This window comes from Ammospiza caudacuta, chromosome 3 (genome assembly GCF_027887145.1).
Source record: "Ammospiza caudacuta isolate bAmmCau1 chromosome 3, bAmmCau1.pri, whole genome shotgun sequence".
In the NCBI taxonomy this organism is placed as follows: domain Eukaryota; kingdom Metazoa; phylum Chordata; class Aves; order Passeriformes; family Passerellidae; genus Ammospiza; species Ammospiza caudacuta.
In genome coordinates, this window is record NC_080595.1 from 28,118,695 (window position 1) to 28,139,874 (window position 21,180).

General features: G+C 35.9%; 1 protein-coding gene across 3 annotated transcripts in view; it reads left to right on the top strand.

Moving 5' to 3' along the window:
• The window catches only part of MTA3 (metastasis associated 1 family member 3), a 137,252-nt gene that overhangs the window by 50,633 nt on the left and 65,439 nt on the right, over nucleotides 1–21,180 (top strand). For all 3 annotated transcript variants that reach the window (XM_058800999.1, XM_058801000.1, XM_058800998.1), the window contains 3 exons: nucleotides 2,798–2,900; nucleotides 12,312–12,411; nucleotides 17,250–17,438. In XM_058800999.1, coding sequence (XP_058656982.1) covers nucleotides 2,798–2,900; nucleotides 12,312–12,411; nucleotides 17,250–17,438 — 392 coding nt within the window. The remainder of the gene's footprint in view (nucleotides 1–2,797; nucleotides 2,901–12,311; nucleotides 12,412–17,249; nucleotides 17,439–21,180) is intronic.

Below are 21,180 nucleotides of genomic sequence, written 5' to 3' on the forward strand. Positions count from 1 at the left end.
CTAATGTTTTCCAATTAGTCATCAGGGTTAGACAGGCTGTAATAAAATTGTAAGCAGTGACTAGAATAAGTTGTATATACTGGTATGGTATATCAGTTATTAAAAAAAAATTCCTTCTCAGTACTTCTCAGGAGCTGTAATTGAAATGCTGCTGGTGGTAAGGGAAGGTGACACCTTTAAACTGAACTTCTCAGATGCACTGAAAATGGTGAAAGTAAAACTCCCCCATTCCTTTGTGAGCTGGGTTTTGCAGTATAACAAATTTATACTATGACAACTTCATCATCTGTTCAGTTTGAATGTCTTATACTTTGGTGTCAAATTCAACAATGTATAAGATAAATGTTGATGTGCTAACAGAGAAATTGTATCTTAAAGTGGTTTGCTAAGTTAAAAATCCTATGGGATGCAGTACAGGCATGATCAGCTAAGGATTGACAGCTCAAGTAAAACAGAGAGGGTTGATAACCATTATTTTCAAAGACCTACTTATATTATGTGATCCTCCTATACTAATGCTTTCAGCACAGGCAAAGGAAGTCAACAAAATACTTATTCCTGAAATGAACTTTTCTGAGGTTTTTACAGCACTGCTTGACTGCCTCCATGGTTTGGTCTGTATAAGTTACTTTCCCTGTTTAAGTGATTATATCCTGCCATGTAAGTGGAAGATCAGGAATTGCATAGCTGTTGAAAGTGCAGCTTGGCAGACTCCACCTATTTTCTGGAAACCTCTACCATTTTTGGAGATATTTAATATTGCAATTATTAGATGTGTATAGATTATTTTGGTATAGATATTCCATTGCTTGTATCCTATTTATGTCTACTGCCATTACAAATGCTGCTTGCAATATTTGACATTCACATTTATGAAGAGTTACAACACTTTATAGTAGCAATTGTTTCGTTTCATCTAATTAAAGTAAGAACTGTAGTATTGCGGTTTTTTTATTCTTTTTGAAAACTTGATTCAGAAGACATGTTTTGTTTGAATATTGGTGCTGTGTTTGTATGATGTTTTCTCTTGGTGAGAAGTATAATCTACCTGAATAATGTTTGATCCCCAGACTATGATGTCCTGAAATGGTTAACTAACATTAAAGGTATTTAAAAACTAACTATTAACAGATTGAAATGAAGTGCTCAGAGAATATTTATAAAATTTAGAACATCACCCACAATGTGTCTGTCACAGATGGAAGAAATGAATGTATTGACAGGTGTGCAATCGATAGAATAAGTTTATAGATCTAAAATACTTTCCAAGATGCCAGAAATTAACAGTTTGTCTTCAGTATTGGATGTGAATTAGCTTGAACAGAAGCTGAAGTCCCATTAGGCAGCCAGTGCTTTATTGCCTGTGTATTGGAAGAAAGTAATTTACTGGGTTTTTCTGAGAATGTGACTGTGAAATTTGTTCCTGAAACATTAGCCAGACAGCATGGTGCAGTTCTAACTTGTGTGTTTGCTAGGGATAAATATATACCACATTTTAATTTCTTTGCAGAATCAATGTGCTAGAAGTCATCATATATTATGTGATTTGAGAAGAGCCAGTACTTGGTTTGCAGTCTGCTTCCAGTCTCTCAAGTGTACAGGTTGTTTCATGTCTTGATGATACTGTGCATGTTTAGACTGGCTGTTTTTCTGAGAATGTGACTGTCATAAGAAGACTGTCATAAGTCATAAGAAACAGCACAGAATAAAGTAATCTTCTGTGTGATCAGAGAGGGATCTACACAGCCCAGATTTTCAAAGGGAATGGAATGGCTGCATCTGACAACAGGTTTTCATTCTTGCAGTAGATTGTAAAAGTCACAGAGAAGTACTGGCAACCAGCTAAACATTAGTGATTTTTGCATGTTGGCTGAGGGAAGAACACCCTCCTATTCTAAAACAGCAGGGAAAGACAGTGATTCTGACTTGACTGTTGTCATCTCTGGTGGCCACAAATGTGTTGGCTACATCCCACGGGAAAATCTCCTTGTACTGGTAGCACAGGTGGTGCTTCCTCCATCAGCCTCTGAAATGTTTCTTATTTTACAGGACAAGTTATTGGTGTAGTAGGCAAGACAAGATCAAGTTTTATGAATGTGAATCCTTGTACCAAATTCACACTTCACTGTTCTTCCATGCAGTACCAATCATATTCTTGTAACAATGTATATAGGGCAAAATAAATTTTGGAAACCACCCCCACTTTCAGCCATGTGCATGTACAGAAATTGTTTTGTTGACATAAATGAAGTTGGGAAATGATAGTGCAGTATATAGTAACTTTCTTGTTTTTAACAGTACAGATAATGTAGTGGCTGAAGAGGTTAAAAAAGGCTTAAACACAGTAGACAGCATTTTTGCATAATGATTTATTTTTTCAGGGCATAGAATACAAATTGGATAGAATTTAATTGTTAAAGTTGATTAAGTGTAAAATTAAATTTAGTACGGCTTAAGTGCGGCAGTAACTTTGATATACTAGACAAGCAATTTAAAGAAGCCACTGGTTGGTTACTTAGGGTATGGTTTCAACTTTATAATAACATTTTATTAAGGTTCATTGGTATTTCACCTCCTAAGAATGTCTCCTTAAATTGAAATGCTGATATTAGGGGAAGGTATTTATTTTGGTGATGCTGCATTATGGAAGAATTTAACTGGATAACTGCTGATGATTGTTAATCATGTGTGTGTATGTGTATATGTTTAAAAATGTACAATGTCTCAATGGTGCAAGAACTACACAAAGAAAAACATTGTGAGTAATAAGTGTTTTGTCCCATCTATCTTTTGACAGGAGAATTAGATGACAGAGAACAGGCAAAGCTGGAAGTAAAAGTATGGGATCCAGATAGCCCCCTTACTGACCGTCAGATTGACCAGTTTTTAGTTGTAGCACGGTAAGATTAAAATCCTCCCATCAAAAATCCTTTTCCTTTTTCTACTGACTATTCATTCCCCTATATTGTGTTACTCATCCTGTTTGCCATTTTGTGAGCCCTTTTCTTTCCCACAGTTAGCTAAAAGAGAAAATCAGACCATGGCCCTTTGTAATTTCTTGAAGCTACCAATGCAGGAGGCAGAAAAAGAGAGTGAGTTTTGGAATAATGATACACTCCCTGTATTTCAGGTTATAGTAGAATTTGATACTTTGAATGTAGATATCAGTTTGCTTTCCCCTCAGAAAAAATTGTTTCAGTACTAATAATGATAATAGAGTCTTGTGTTTTACAGTACTTGGAATTTCATGGTGTAAAATATAGGTTAAGAGTAGAAATAAAGAAAATGTTAACAAATTAAATGGGTGAAGAACTTGCCACATATGCATGTAAGCTGAATAATTATTTTGGATGAATATTGAAATAAAGTTTTGAAGTCATGTATTTCATTAGTGAAAAAAATCAAGTCAGCTCAATTTTATAAATTAACATGATTATGCATATTTATGAAGACAACATCAAAGTGCTTTGAATTAATAAATACCTTTAAAAATTAGGTATCTACTTAAAAATCTTCCAAAATTTGTAGGTTTCTTACTGAAGGGAAATTCTACATTCATAGGATATAGCAGGTTTTGCCTTTCCTCTGATTCATAGTGACAAAGATTCTGTTCTAATGATAGCAGAGAAGACAGTTCACATATGGATTTTATCCTGAAAAAATCCATCTCCTGTATTTTATGTGACCTGCTTGCTGAATGTAATCTCAAATCTTTTTAGGCAAATAATCCTTTTACATGGGTTCTAGTTTTTGGGATTTTTTTCTCTCTCCCTTTTGAAAAAACAATCAGGAAGAAAAACAGAAAAAAATGTTGCTCTATATTTTCCAGCTCATGTGTATAGTGATATGGGATGCTGATTTACTCATTTACAGTTCATGTGCTGATTCACTTGATTTTTTTCCTTACTCCACTTGAAATGTTGTATCCTACTAAAACTTTTTTTTTTTTTACTTGCCCTTGTTGAATTTTCAAGCAAGACAGAGGAGTTTAGGTGTTAACAGGTGTTCAAAAAGTTACAGGGTCTGGTAGATGTTCCGTAGTAACCAAGAATCCAAACTGCTTTTTCACCAGCAATATAATAACTGGAGATGTATGGCCAGTTTATTATGGTGTGCCCTAAAGACGCATCTGTGTAAAGACTGGGAGTTTTGGAAGAGTTCATGCATTGCTTTAAAATTCCACTATTTGCTGTTTCTCAGCCACTCTGGGGAGCAGAAGCAGTATTCTGTGGAGCCAAAAATGTTCCCAGAGGAATGTAGCAGTAAGCAGCCTGCTGGGAAGGAAGAGAAAATAATTAAATAAATAAAGAATATCCTTCTCTCCTCCTGTTGTTTAAGACATCCTTTGCAATGCTGTGCCCTGACCAAGTCTGCATTTATTTTAAAGTCAAAGCATTTCTGTAAAGATGATTTCTGTTATAGTGGATCATGGCTGATTAATTATTACTATCCAAGGTCTTGGGGTACTTGGATACCACAAGAGTAGTACCTGATCTGTCATCAGGTATTACTCAGGTGCAGCTTTGTGGATGTTCTTGCACAGAACTTCATTCATCTTTAGAAGTTGCTTTTCAGCTGACAGAAATTGTTTCCAAGCTCCTATAGACTTGTATTCACAGGATGCTCTGAGTGGCTTCTGAGACAGATTTTTATGAATTTCTGGATAAATTGTCCTGTGATGATTTGGTGGCAGCTTTCAATTCAGGGTGTTGTGTGGGTACAGGATTTATACTGGGCCATTATACAGGACCATTAAAAGCTGCTTGAGAAACAGTGGAGAGCTGGTGTTATGATGTACTGAACAGTGCTTACAGACACCTCTGCTAACTGAGGTTCACTGGGCATTGGCTGTGCCTGCTGGATTTCCAGTTGGAACAATCTTTCTCTGGTTATGTTTAGTTCTGAAAATTTGAAAATATGACAAGAATAATTTTTTCTTAAGTACCTTCCCGGGTGTTGTATTTGTTAAGTATGTGAATGCTATTGTGCTTGACATTTTAAAAGCATTTTCAAGTGATCCCTTTTAGATGCTGATTAGAAGGAATTGAGTTTTTTATTTCTTCTCTTTTTTTTTATTTTCCCAGTCTGATCTGTTTGAAAGAAGAGTTACTTTTGTCCTTAAATCCTTTAGCTTTTTCAATCCAACAGGCAGCTTTGTTGTTTTTTCAGAAGGTGTTTAAATACTCTTTGTGTTGCCCATTTACAAGTATATTTATATTTTTAGCTACCTTGGGCACGTAGCTTTCCTGGTCTTACAGGGTTTGTTTACTGCCTCAGGAATGAGAGGCCTTTTTCTCTAGGTTTATATGCCTGGTCAGTCTGGGCTTCTCACTGAGCCCTACTATTCCATCATTTCTTGTGTAGAAAGGAAGAATATGCCTATCCTGTGCAGAAATTAGAGGTAACAGTGCCCAAAAAATGGTGGAGATTTGGAAAAAAGTGGAAAGATCTGTAAACTTGGCCTCCCCAAGTAGTCTTGCCTGACACACAAATCTTGGGAGTACCTTATTGCTGCTACTGAAGCATAATTTGGGTAAAGACTCTTGCTTGAACTAGCAAAAGCATCTGTTAGGAGAAACCTGAGGCTAATGTTTTCTGGGTTTGAGTTGTCTTTTGGGTAATGTTTGTGCTGTGACAATGAAAAGTCCAACAGCATTTTGTACTGCATTCAAATAAGATACAACTGCACCAACCAGTTTGCCTTCTGTCCTGTACATTGGCCATGTTCTGTGTCTTCCAGCTTCAAAGGACAGGAGTTTGAGAAGCTGCAACAGCCATTTAGATCTGCCCACATTAGGGAATAGTTCAGTATAGTAAAAATGGGTTTGTAGAATTGAAATGTTTGGCGCTGAGGGCCCAGTGTCCTACTGCACATTTTGAACAGAGTTTTTTTTAGGCATAACTCTAATCAACTCCTGCGGACTAAATATCTGTGAGTGTGTGGAACTACTTTTAACAGGACCCAGCTGGGATGCATTGAGATACTTTGTTTTTTGTTGGCTAAAATGAAGAAGATAAAAGCACTGGGTACGGCGTTCCTAATTTGAGCTGATTTAGATACACTCTGTTTCCTCCAGTCATCAATCGCTTATAATTTCTAATATACAAGGAGTACTTCATTTCATTACCAGATCTTATGCTCTTTTTCTGATTCTGTCCCAAGCTGCACAGTGTTAGGAAATAGAAGCATTCCTAATGTCTCTATAACATAAGACGCAGTGTTCTAAAACAGAAGCATTCCTATTGACCATATAACATAAGAGTCCTGTCTTCTTTTGGTTTTTTAGAGAAAAAAAAAAAATCTTGCCCAGTCTCAAATGCAATAGGAGGTATGGGCTCTGGTCTGGACAGATGCTGAGAGCTCAAGAAATGACCCTTTTTTTTTTTTTTTTTTTTTTTTTTTAATCTTCTTTCTGTCTGCTAATTTGGTCTACAATTCATTGCATGATACATTTGTGGTACATTCTGGTTCCATTTATGTGCTTTATGATTCAGTGAAGCCATTAAGAATGTAGTTCTTTTATTCTGCTTCATCTAACTACATTACTAACATAGTCCTTTGGAAGGAATATATTTCTAAATGAAGCTATTTAACAGACATTTGTGGTCCCAGCTTATTCCCAACTAAACCAGGGTTTTGAAATCTAATTAAAATAGCCTTGACGCATTGCATCTCTACCTTAAAATTTTGTACTTTGATTTCTATGACGTTAAAATGGCATTACATATCTCTGACATATTTCCTTCATTTGAATGCCTGCTTATTTTTTGATGTAAAACCATATGAGAATGGAAAATTAGTTGTTAGTCATGTTAAATTAAAGCTTTATCCTTCCTATGTTGTTCTCACTTTTCCATTTGCTCTAGGACATTGATTATAATTATTTTCTGTTGCCTACTATGTTAAAGTGCTTACAGTATTTTGGAGTAGTTGGAGAAGCTCTATAATTGTTATATTTATCTTACAGTGGGGAAGGGAACACAATGCAGCTTCAACTGGCAAGATGTCTTTCATTATATAGAGGAAAATAATGCATTCATTAACTGAGAACCATGAGTAAAAACATTTACAGGTGTGATCAAAAAGTAGTGCTCTGTTCTTTTGAAATAATTCAATGTAGTCAGTGGCAGTAGACCAGATTGCCAAAGCTCATAAATGAAAATAAATACATAAAAGATATTGGTTTGCAGTCTTTGGTATTACAATGCTTCTGAATTCTCTGGAGGTGATGAGAAGTAAAAGGAATTGAAGTTCATTAAAGAGGTAATTAAATTTAATGGCAGAATTGCAACATAAAATTATGCAGCGAAAATGGTGAAAAATCTTAATGCCAATGCTGTGCTCACAAAACTGGATGTTTGCTAGCAAGGTGAATTACAGCATCTAATGGTAGGCAGATGGTTTGGCAGTAAAAAGGAAAAATATGTTCACATCAAGTTTACCAGGTGTATCAAAAATTCTGTTTCTGCCTGTCTATCATGCCTGGCTAGTATATGTTTATTCCTTTGTGTGTTTTGTATTACTGTACTTCTTGACCCAAAATTCATTTGAAAAGAACTAATTCAGACTTAGAGCTGAATATTTTTTTTTTCATGACCTTTGATCTATTTCAGTATAAAGAATAAATTTCCATAGCAGACTTTTCACAGACCTGCTTTTAGGGGGCTGTACATCTCCTCCTCTGTGACTGTGAATTGCAGGATGTCATAGAGATGATGCCTTAAATAACATCCAGTGAATTAAACTACTTTTATCTATTGGATTCTATTTCTGTTGAATAAGAAAGATTTCACATATGTTTCATTTCTATTCATATAGCAATGAAATGTATGGTCGTATCATACATCTATATATCATGTCATGCCTATTCTAACTTTGAGAGTCTTTCAGCAAAAGAATAGTGGCAGGTGGCTTTTCATGTTTATAATGCCATCTCCTTTTGTGTTGTAAATACCTGAAGTTATAATAATGAAGCATAGCACTGTACAGGCAGTTGCTTAGAAATGCAAAGAAAACATCTTTTTTAACAGCATCATTTTACTTTGAGTATATTCTGCAGGTCAGACTTGCAGAACTGAGTAGTAAAAATCTCATGTGTATGTTCAGTTTTAAATTACTCTTTTGTTGCTTGCATGTGTCTTTACTGAAGATGGTTTTTTTCCCCTTCTTTCCAATATTTTAAGTATCACAATAATCTCTTATAGAGCACTCAGATATTAATTGGCTGGTTTTTAGGTTCAGACCAGTCTGAGATGTCATTTTTTAGGACTGTTTCCAATTTAGTTTGAAGAGGAACATTGGAGTAAAGACAAGGAATACAAAAGGTTTTCTTTTTTAATATGTAGAAAACCACCAAAGATCACTTAATTGTTTTCCTCAAAAATATTAGCTCAGAGGTGAGGCATAGGTCTCATTCATTAGTTTGCAAGTATCAGTGGAGAATTGTGGATTTACAAATTCATGTCTGCACAGATGTGGCTCACTTCCAACAGCTTTGTCCAGAGTATACTCACTGCTTGTGAAACAGACAAGCAATGTTAAAAAAAGTGAAGTTTTGAAGTAAGCATCCTCAGATTGAGAAGGATGTACGTCTTGGCTGGATTTTCAGCAGTACAAGGCAGAAGGAAATTGAGACTTCCTTGCCTGCCCCTGGACTTTCTGGATCTGATTTGATGCTGGACTGCTGTTGCTGTTGGAGAAGCAGAGGCTTTTTATCCTGATGTAGAATTGCAGTGGTTCCAGATTTTCTTTGATAAATAATAGCTCTTTTCAGAACTAGTTACTGATGAGCCACCACATCTTTGAAAGCTTGTTAGGACAGTCTCTTATGTTTGCTGCATCTTAATTTCTTTGACTACTACTATTTAATCTTAAACAAAAATTTGAACAATTATTTCCTTTAAAGCCTTAGACTTGAGCTATAAGTAATTTGGAGCAATGTATTTACTGTGTTCAAATTCCAATCTGAAATTTTGCTTAAATGCAGGGCACACAGGCATAGCAACTGCAGCAATCTCTCAAGTTTTTTGGACATAGACCTTGTTGAGTTTTGCTGAATTTGTGGATTTATTCCATAATCTTAGATCCTGGCACTGAACTATGTCCATTTGTTTTGTTTGTATGGTTGTCATCTGCAATCTGTTATAAATCATCTTGGTTCTGCTCTTTAAGATAATTAAACCAAGGAAAACCAAATTAAAGTAACACTGGATCATTTGGTCTAACCCTCAAAGCTCTTACAGCTGCTTGCTGATGCAGGCTGTGCAGGGAGTGATCTCCCTGCTGATAATACCAATTGTTTGTCTTGTCCATCTCTCTGCCACCTGTGTAATTCACTGTCTGTGTGACTTTTGGCTTTAGCTTCTTTTGGGAAATGTGGGGAGTGTTGGTTTCCGTTTGGAGTTCAAGTATTTTAATTACACATTGAATAATTCATTAGTAGCTTGCTGAGCACAGTTTTTTGCATTGACAGTTTATTATTGTTATTACCGAATTAAATATAATTTCAGTTAACTATTTACAATTATGCTTTGAATTGTGCAAACTTGACAAGACATTAATACTGAAAGTTTGTTAAGAAAAGTGAGTGGTTAGGGTGTGACTGTTTAACTTGTGTCGGCTTAATACTGAGTTTTATTTTAAGTAGATGAAGACAATACTGTGTCTTCTGGAATTGACATTGTTTAGTTATTTATTTTGTTCCTTTTCTAAAATAATCAAATAGTGGAATTAGAAGAAAAGCATGCAAGGAAAAATGGCCAATGTAGATTTTGACATTTGCATCAATATATACTTCATAACTGTATTTTTAATTGAAAAACATAAAAAATAAGGTATTTTAGTGATTTCTAAAATTAATATTGAATTTGGATGTGAATTGCATACCTAGGTTATATAAAACATTATATTTCACTATTTAGTTTTGAACCTAGTTACTATTTAATAGCCAATTGCTCTAGAATTTCTACACTTAGTTGGGAATTCACTGCTTTTCACAAGTTTCTATGGAAAGGAGAACTAGAAGTTAGTTTGATTTCCAGAGAGCCACAGACATGCCTCACACCTCTAGGCCCCCCAATTTGTCCCTTACCATCCACACCCCCTCTGCTGTCACTACTGACACCCCAAATGGTACACTGCCTGCATTTTATTATGTACAATTTATTTGTTTTTATCATATTGTTATTATGATATTTGTTTCCTTATGTTTGAGACTGTGTTTATTATATTTTATTCTATTGTTTTTGTTATTTCATTTTGTCTTTGTGTGTTTTATTTATTATTAATTGTTTTTGCACTCACATACTCCAAAATACAGCATTCCTCTGAGAGCTGCAGTCTTCTCCTTCTCTATGCAGCACTGGAAGCAATGCCCACTGATGCACCAGTTCTTACCTCTCTATCACTTATTCAGAATAATTATTAATAATAATATAATAATTATTATTTATGTTGTCTCTTAATTTTTGGCTTTACATTCTGAGCAACAAAATACTCTTGGGCTCTGAAGTCAGCCTCACAAGTTTGATCTGCCAGAGAATGACTGTGAGAATGTTCTTTGTAGTGTTCATAACATACTCAGACTTTATTTTAGAAATATGGTCAAAAGAAAATAATTTTAATTATGAAAAAGGAAGATAAGAAGCTAGCAGGTAGCAGCAGAAGGGAAATGCAGTCATGCCACATTCACTGGTTTGAGCTATAGGGACAGAAGGATCACAGGAAAGACTGCTTAGCTACAGCCCTTATCAATGGCAGCATGTTGAAAGGGTTGACAGACTATCAGGAAATGTGTTCATAATAGAGCCTTATTCTTGGGAGGGATTTGTGCACAAATACTGTTTTATGTACTGCCAAGCTTTTGGGGGGGGGAAATAGAATGTGCATGTGTTTTCTCATATTTACCATCTCCACAAAGAGGGAGCAAAGGTTGTGGAAAAGCATTTCAATATCACTTATTTATTCCACAGCCTTTAGAAAAGCAGTTAATATCAGGGGGTCTGAATCACTGCTGTTAAATCTTAGCTTGTAAGACTGTGGCAGCAAGTACTGAAACATGCATTCAGTAATAAATTTTTTGAGATTAAAGATAAAATTGTGGTAACGTACTTTATTATCTGTTTCTCCATGATCATTTATAACTTCAGTGAGTTAAAGTCTTGATGCACATTGTTTTACTGTTGAATATCAGATTTATAGGATACAGCAAAGTGTATTTATTTGTCAGTGACATTCACCATTGGTATAATTCTGCACTTGCAAGTTGTGTGGGGTGCAATTGCTGAGTGAGGCTTGAGTCCCTATGCCAGTGGATTGCTCTGCATTACATCTGTAACTGGGTCTTTGCATTTAAAAGGGATTATGTCATAACTGCAACAAATAGATTTTTTCTGAATGCAGCTCAAGAGTCATTATACAAATTCAGGTACTGGAGAAACTTCTGATCTGTTTATTGATAATATTTTGTGTCACTGCATCTTTGCTCATTTCCTGTATGATAGGCTGGGCCCAGTCAAATTCTCTATGCACCTTTTCCTTCACTGTGCATGATACATAGGTGTACTTGCAAGAAATATTTACCTCTCTCCAAGAAATGTTTACAGTTTAGAACAGTCTAATGGATGCCATGTGCAATTCATCAACAAAAGTTGAAAAGAACGTGAAGTTTTGGAAAAAATATTTCCATTTCAATAATGGAATGCTTTAAGTACGTTGAGAGATCCATTTATTTAATTATTGCTTGAAACCTGTGACAACACCAGGAATTTTGGGAGTACCTTAGATGAAGCTAACATGCTTTTTTAGGCTCACTGCCATGAAAGGTAGACGATGGAAGTAGAAGACATGTACTACTGAAGGGAATGAAATGTTTTTAATTTCCTCATATGGATGTGGTGAACCCCCTTTTTAATCTGAATTATAATTTTTAAGCACTGTTATATCATTGGAGTTTTAGAAATAATAATCCTGATTGTAAACCTCAAACTATGGAGAACCTTTGACTTCATAATTAATTTAAAATTCTATAGATTAAGAGGTTGGTACATGAGAATTCTCTGATTATCTTTTGTTTCTGAGCTGCTGTTCCTTATATGTATGTAATTACTTCTGGAGGCAGAAGGTCGGAGTTTTTGCTGCAGTGTTTAGTGATTTGTCTTTATCAAGTTGTTCTTTGTTACCAAAGATCTGAAAACAGTATCAGTATGTGGCTTGCATGTGGAAAAGGACACTGTTATAGATATGGCACAGTCTGGTACTTGGGGTTACATCTTTCTGTGTGTTTACCGCTGCTCCCGCTCCTCTGTTGCAGTGCGGTTGGCACCTTTGCTCGAGCCTTGGACTGCAGCAGTTCTGTCAGGCAACCCAGTTTACACATGAGTGCAGCTGCTGCTTCCCGGGACATCACACTGGTAGGTGGCTTCTTAAACATCCTACAACTTCTATATCCATGAATTCAACGCTATCTGGTGTTCCAAAGTCCCCATTTTCCTCTTGTTGTCTTTAGATACCTGCAAGCAAGGTGTGTGTGTGTGTGTGTGTGTGTGTGTGTGTGTTAGAAAATTCTGTGTGTTTTCTTTAAGCTTCTAAGTGCTGCCCTTGTAATCACACTGTGCAACACTTGCCTTTAGTTGTGAATCACGCACAGCAGAATGGATAATACACATTGTATAGGGATTCATTCAGGGCAGTGTCATTATTGTGGTAATAAAGCAGACTAAAAAGTGTGTGGATAATGCTTTGTACTTACTGGATGTATATGTCACCATATTTTCTAAAGGATAAGCAATCTGACTTTGTAAGTATATTGTTTTAAGAACATTTCAATTAGCATATTTCTGCTATGTTTCCTTAATATGCTGTTAATGTAAGCACCTGCATCTTTTAGAGAAAGTGAAAAATATATTGATTGCAGGTTTGCTTCCGTATAATCATACTAGCTGAGCTGAGAAGGTGTGCTGCAGTAAATAAAGTATGTCAGGAACACTATGTGAGACCAAAAATATTACTGTTTCAGTGAATCAAGTTTGACTTATATTTCCAAAGAAATCAACTATTGTTTTATTATTTTAGGCTTTTTGTACCTAAACACCATCACATAGTTTAGGCTAAAGAAGACCTGCTATTTACCAGATACTGGAGTATTAGAATTCGAGGAAACTCAATAAAACTGACAGATTTGTTCAAAGTAGTTAAGGCACTGCCTTATAAAGTGAATAGAGAGCCCCTAGAATTCAGTTGCACAAAATTTTGTGGGAATGGGCAGTTACCAGCAGGATTAAAAAAGGTTAGAAAAATTATGTAGCCATATAGGCCATAAATTAGTACTGAGGAGAAGAGGGAAAGGTGTACCTTCTACATGTCCTCATTCTGAAGCTTTGCAGGTGCTGGTGAGTGAAATGGGAATTGACCTCAGACTGTGATTAGACTTACCTGAATATTTTAGCTAATATTCCTTGGTGCTACTGTAAGAGACACAATGCTTAGTTAAATGGGTGATTGGTCTGATTCAGTGGGACAATTCTTGTATTTCAGATAAAATAATTTTTTTATTATGATGAGAAAAATATTTAATTTCTTTCTTAAGTACACTTTTGTAGTATATTTAAAGGCTATTGAACAGAAAACTGATTTAGTCTGGACTTTGACAGCATCGTAAAGGCAGGGGCAAAATGTAATATTTTCAGTAATACTCAAAATGAATTTTCTGTTTCACAGTTGCTAATATGACTTTTATCAGCACAATTCTGTTCACATTAAATACTTAATTTTGTTCATCAAAATAGTTCTTACCATTTTTCATTATATTAATATTTCGTTGGATTAAGAATTTCTAATAAATTTCACATATTGCAAATCCCTTCTTTATTTGCATCCTGTATTCAGTATTTAATAGTGTGGATTTATCCTTATGGCAACTTCTCATTTGAAAGTACATGTGCAATGCTGCTAATAAAGGGGTACTTTGTTTGAGTGCCATGTTAATGTTTCTCCATTGCAAATGATCCATTAAGTTCCATTACACTTAATGAAAGGCATATCTTATAATGAGGCATCAAAGGAGCCACCCTAGGCTTAATTATTGTGTCTGTCTCTTCTCATTTTCCTACCCCCTCAGCTTTTTAAAACCCTACTTTTTTAGCTTTTTGGCAACGTACTTCCTTCTAAATTAAGAAAAGACATATTTGTCATTATAATAGTTACTTTTTCAGACATTTCCATGTTAATTGGGAGCATATTTTCAGCAGCAGTTAAAGTTGGTAGAGACATTTGCAGAACTTGTGGTGTTTCTCATTTATACTTCTCATATAGGTGCATAACACTAAGAAAAGGATACTATCTATCTTATTAATGCAAGGCAGATAACCCTTGCACCTAAGGTGATATTAATGGGATTTCTGCTTACCACACCTGTGGCTTTCCAGTATTCCTAATTAAGTTTTAATCCTATTTAGTTTTAATCAGAGATAACTGTAAACAGAGTGATATTAAAAACAAAACAAAACAAAAACTCAAAACAAAACCCAAAAGCCTCGATAATGAACGTAGATAAATCCAGGGCTGATGTACACATTTCTTGCAGATGAATAACAACTGAGAGGCTGCTTTCAGGCTTCTTTATTTTGAAAACATAGAGAAGGTAATGAGACAAGATAGGAAACTCCCTGCTTTTAGAAAACCCTAAGAAGATGTGAAACAATGTGTGTTTACCTTCTTAGATGATAAGGGGCTTCTCTTACAGGGAGGCAACCAACTAAAACTTGCATTTCTGGCCTTCTCAAAGGCCGAGTTTTATTTCATAATGAAAATTGATCTCTAAGAAGAGAAAGAGACTTGGAAGACCTTGTGTTTCAGATTCCTAAATACTTTATAGTGCATATACTCACCATGAAAGCCATTTAAAGCAAAGCAGGCTGAGGGCATCACTTGCTCCTTGTGCTGGGTTTGTTCAGAAGAGCTTAAGTGACCTTACTGTAGGGACCTAAATCTGATATTGGATGTCTCTTACAAATGACAAGTATGAACAGTTTTTTTTTTTTGCATTTTGGATGGTATCTCTTTATTTATTTTTATTAGCCTTCCATATATGTGGCTTCTAAGGTAAACACACTTAAAGTATGATTGAATTCAGAATCCACTCTGTTTCCAGTTTCAGTGCTTTGATGCAGGCAGCTCACTCTGGAATGGCAGATGATTTGGGAGCTGTGTTGTGTGGCTGCTTGCAGGACTCCTTCCCTCTCATGCCCTTTCTTCCAGCTCCATGCAGCCCTTCCTTAGCTTTTGGTGGAAAGTTTCTTCCTCTACCTGCTTATATTTGGACTTGAAGTTGCCATTTAGCTGCATGGCTAACAGTTTTCCTCTGATGTGCCCCACGTCTGTGCTGAACAGCATGCTATGGGCAAGAGTTCTTTGGGAAGGGTGGCTCTTTCTCTGTCCTTCAGGCTCCTGCTTGGGAGAGGCAATGCTGGTCTCCCAGCCTCCTGCTTCTTCAGGTGAAGCAGATAAAAAGATGTCCCAGGACTTTATCTCAGCCTCTTCTAATGCCTTCAGGCTTCTCATGCTTTTGCTACCACAATTTGCATTGCAGTGTGGAACTTTGATGCAGGTCTGCCCTGTAGAAGGCAGAGTTGTTATCAAAGAACTTGTCAGTGGTCTTCTGTCACAGGACAGCTCAGGGAAGGCAGTAATTATCCACAGAGTTCAGTATAAATCTTTTCTTTAGTAATATCAAAAAAGCGTTATGGAGTCAGGTATTGATTATAGATGAAAAATGAACGTAAAGCAAGAGCAAGATTCCAATGTATTCACTTCTGCTATTGTTTTTATGAAAGTTGGTATCAGTGAATAGATCTGGATTCAGCAGCTGCTTGGAAGACATCCTGTGTGTACTGCTTTTCTATGAGGGTTGCAATTTAAACAGATTTAAACCTCAGTAGCACATCTACTGTAAGAGTTCAATCTTTAGACCTGGTTTATTCATTTGCCTGAATAGTAAATAATAAATCAGTGATTTCAATGTACATTCTCTAATATGAAGCTGATGGATTTTAGGCATTGTTACATACTTTACTGTAAGAATGCTTGATTTTATCAATGGCTTCTCTCCAGGCTGGTCAATTTGATTGAACCATAAGTAAAATGATGCATTGCAGGATAATAGTGACATTGCTTCTTGCAGAACAAAACAGTTTCAGAATGTGATGCTTGATAGCACTCAAAAACTTATAGTAAACACTGGGGAAAGACAATAGTAATTGATTAAAAGATGGCAAAAAAACAAGAAAAATCCATTATTTGCACTAGATTTGGATGCAGAAGCTCAGCTGGAATTGCTCTACTGGCACATAATGCAGGAGTGCTCCTTCCTTGCAAGGTTTTCTCATAGCTGGGTTTGTGGCCTTGTGCGAGTTTGCATGCTACACATGGAGCTCAGCACTGTGGCGGGACACATTGGGAGGGGACTGATAGAGTCCCAGACATTATCACACTTATAGCTCTGATATCTCCTTCAGCACAGCCAGTTGGATTGTGCTGCTGGGGTCTTTTGGGACCCTGAGTCGGAAGTGCTTCTTGCGTGCTGCTCATTTTCCCAACAGTTGGATTAGTTTACTTTTTGTATTCCCCACCATTGATTACCAATGGGAGCATTCAGTGGGAAGATTGTTCTAATATGTTTGTTTTCTGGTTTTCCCTTTTATAACAGAAAGGGAATCAACCAAAGAAACCTTATTTACCAGTCTAGGATAAGTGTGTTGAGCAAGGGACAAAAATCTTGCTGCTCTTTCAGTATGATGATAATGAAAACAATAAATGTCTTCCTTCTCAAGCAATGAGAATATTGGGCTCATAGATGTCTGAGCAGCTGTTTAGTTATTATTTAGAGCTTTTGTTAATTGAAAATGGACCCACAGTCAATATATGCCTCTGTCTTTATTGGGTTTCCCGGAACCAGTTTCTGCCAACAAGAGATTATTTAGAAATGTTTGCTAGTAATTTTCAGGAACTAATAAACTAATGTCATTTTTGGTAAACATTTTATCAAGGAATTTCCTTTCCCAGATTAAGTAATAAACCGTTTATTTTCCTCATATTCCACAGCGGAAAAATACGATATCAAGATATATTCTAATTTTAGGACTAATTGAGTCTCCTTGCTTGGTTTATAGAGAATAATATATTGAATTTGCATTAACTGAGATGGACTAGTGTTAATTTAAACACGTGTTTATTCTCTGCTTGTCCCTGCCAGTTTCATGCAATGGACACACTGCATAAGCACAACTATGACCTGAGCAGTGCCGTTGGTGTCCTGGTGCCCCTGGGAGGGCCTGTCTTGTGCAGAGATGAAATGGAGGAGTGGTCAGCATCAGAAGCTAGCTTATTTGAAGAGGCTTTGGAAAAGTATGGCAAGGACTTCAATGACATTCGACAAGACTTTGTAAGTATGAAAGCAGTGCCCTTTCCTGGAGCTGTGTTTTGCCATGGTTGAGCGTAGTTGCTCTCTGTAGGTTTGGAAGGTTTAGCTAGGGGAGAAATCTGTGTAGCTGACACGTGTGATTAACATATCTATACATTTTATCTGGCTGAAAGTCAATATGCTTTCTTGTTCAATGCTGTTGTTTGGAAAGATGGTGACGGAAGATTATCTTTTCTGTGGTTTAATATCAGGTAGGACGTCTCACGCTGAGACACTCCAATAAGGATTTTTACAACGATCTTACAAGCATCTGAAAAAGGTCCAGGAGCTTTGCAGTGTGTTTCCACAATTTCCAGTGAAATTCATTAGCAGCTACATGGCTGACTCCCCTGGGTGTTTTTGGAAAGCTGGGGTTTCCTGCTATGATTAGCAGAGAGAAATTTGAATTCAGATAGGTTTTAAAATGTACCACAGGGAGTTGTTTTGACATATTAGATGTTTTGGCAGTTCTGAAAAGTAAAAGAAATGTTTTCCAATATGTTCTAACTACAATCATTTTTGTACTGAAGTATCAGACTATAGGGCAGTAAACCTTTAATTTGCTAATTCTAATGCAGAGTAATGAAATTAAATGGATTGCTAGAGTTGCTAACAATTTGCTGCAATTTTTTTCACATTTTATGGAGAGTCTTTTCTTTTCAAGGAAAAATATTTCCTCTGTTGTACCATGTTCAAGTTGGGCTTCATGAAAAAGTTAAGATTTGAACCAAAATAATTCAACTTTTTGAGACTGAAGTCGATTGAAACATTTTCACATTCATCTCATACTGCATGACTCTGAGAACTCAGATTTTTAAATTTTCTTTACAGAAGTTTATTAATAGTCTTTGTGTGGGGGAAAAAATGTAGGGTAAATGCAATAAATACAAGACAGAAGTCCTTACAGGACAGTGGGAGGAGGCTGGGTAATGAGCTGTCTTTCCTTCATTTTCACAGATTTGGAATGGAACAGGTAATTGAATATAGGTGGGAAGTGAAGGCTATTGTTTTTCTAAGGAACTGACATTTTAATAGGTGTATTACATCTGCATGCTTAATTTTGAGATTCCTAAGGGAGAAAATGTTCATTACATTGATGACATAAGGTTGAACACTGCATCATGGCTGAAACAGCTCTTTTAAGTTCAAGAAAATATTACTGGAAAACAATATTTATAGATATTTTAGAACAGAAATCTTAAGGTAAACTGGCTTCCTTATTATTTCTTATACAGGCAAATGGGTCTCATTTGTAAGTGTACAATAGTTCAGGAGCTATGTCTTCTAATTAAATGGTTCCTAATATATAATATTTGGCTTTTGAAAATGCCCTAAGCACATAACATATTTTATTGGCTGTTTACAAGTTGGGTCCTAACACAATTTGTGACCAAGCATTCAGAAGGCTTGTCTCTGGTATTTATGTGGTATTTTTATTTTCTGTATAAATTTTGTGTTACCTACTACTGCATTAAAGTGGTGCAGTGTAGTAATATGTTGCAAGAATTGCTTCTGCATTTGTAATATTCAAATGCTAGATATTTGAATGACTTTCATAGAAACTGTTTACAATGTTAAAATTGTGTCTTGGATACCCTGATAAAATTTTGTCCCAATACCAGCCCTCTTTCACTGAATATTCCTTCCCAAAATGCAGCTGTTTTGCCCTGATCACCTCCCAGAGCAGGAGACACACCCAGATCTGGTGATAGGATTGCATAGCCTACTGAGGGAACCTTAACCATGAGTCAGTGCAGCACAAATGGATGTGGGGCACTAATTATTATAGCTTATTTTAGTTAGAACAGGGATATTATCTATTAGTCACTTTTTTAATCTTTAGAAAACATCTACTTTATATCTCAATTTATATGGTACTAAGAACAGTGCACAATCTTTATTTAATTCTATGTAATTTGAAAGCTTTCAATTATGTTAGCCATTGTGTAGTCTTGGGATTTCTTAATTTCTCTAGTGTAAAATTTATGTGTTCTCACTTCCTATGTAGCAATCTAAAAGTGCAGGGATTTGAAAACACACATTTGCTTTTTAAGTAATCATCGAAAATAGTCCTTGGAGATTTAGATCCCGGATATATGAAAAGTTCCTGCAAGGTGAGGTAGGTAGAACTATGTAGCATGTAAGCAGTGATTTTCCACCATAGTACTTTCATCTGTTATCCTCCCTCTCTTCAGTGGCAAGCCATTGATAAATTTACGTCTGATAAGTATCTAAGTACTATTAGATGTGTTGTAAGAGCGAGGGCAAAGAAGATAATGGGCTGATAGTGTACGTGTGAACTTGTTTGGGTCTCCAGGTAGGATCTAATGGTAAAACTAAATCTGCAGTGCCTGAGATTAAACTCCAGCCTCAGCAGTCACACAGTGGTGCCACAGGACAGGCAAGAAAGTCATGTTGCATGGCTGAAAGAGGCTGGTAACACTGCTGAAGCAGAAGGGTGATGTGGTACCTGCCTGAGTCATTACATCCCACAGGAGTTGCCTTTTCTGTGTCGGCCTGGATTTGCAGAGCACAGCTGCTGCAATTGCAGCCTTACACGACAGTTCTGTAAAGGGCAGATTAATTTACTTTTCCAGCAGTTACTGGGAACTGCCACTGTTTGATGTTCAATGTGCAGCTCAAGTATTAAGCTACAAACACTAAATGTTAGTAAACAAGATTGTTATAAGTTAAATGGTGTAAAGGTCTTTACATTTTTTTCGTGGCTAGGAGATGCTCAATTGTAATCAAGTTACCAATCTAGCTGGTGAATAATAATTTTCATCAATTGTTGACTCATTGACTCTTGTAGGAGAGGTTCTTCTATCTTTAAGACTCTGTGTGAATCCTAATCAAGCTAAACCTTACAAGCTAATTCAATTTACTTGATGTGCTTGAATTATTTCACATCCCAGAGTAGTAGAATGGAAAAAGAATGGCTATTCTATGTTCTCCAAATGTAATTATTTACCTAAAAGTAAGACAAAGATGATATACGTGTTAATTCTTAGTTTTTCATTATCAACAGTTTTCACAAATTTATAACTATTTCATCTCAGATATGGCAAGAAAGGCCTTAGTAATCAAGAATAGAGACTGTTTATAGAAAGCAGGAGCAACTGTTTTCCAGCTTTAGAAAATTGTGAAAACATGCCTTAAAATTACCTTGTTCATTTTAGGATGCATTATAATCCTAATTTTTTCTTGCTGATATAATTTGATTGGTCTATTTTTAGCCTGGGGAAACTAAAGAAATGTAAAACTCCCCTCTCTCTGTTTTTGTAGAGCTGATAGTTTTTGCTAATTTTCTCCTTCAAAAATGTTGTGCAGATGAGCATATTTACTTCATTCAAGAACACAATTTGGTAATGACAATGTATTAATCTGTGGTTCACAGCTTCACTGGCAGTTCAAAGCATTAAGTGCATAGGTAAATGGAATACAGGTTATCCATACTCAGTCTGCCAAACACCTTTTCCAAGTTTTGAATCAAAGTATAAAAGGATTACAGTTATTTGGTCCAAACATCCTAATTACCTTCCTTTAATTGTAAATACCTAGTGAATAAATAAACATACTGGTGCCACAGCCACAGTTAAAACAGATAAAAGTATTTTCTAGAGAAATTAGCATGTTCATGCTACAAACATTTGTAGCATGAACATGCTAATAAATATTCAGAAAGGAAACTAAATATGGATATGCTAAAATGTACTAATTGTCA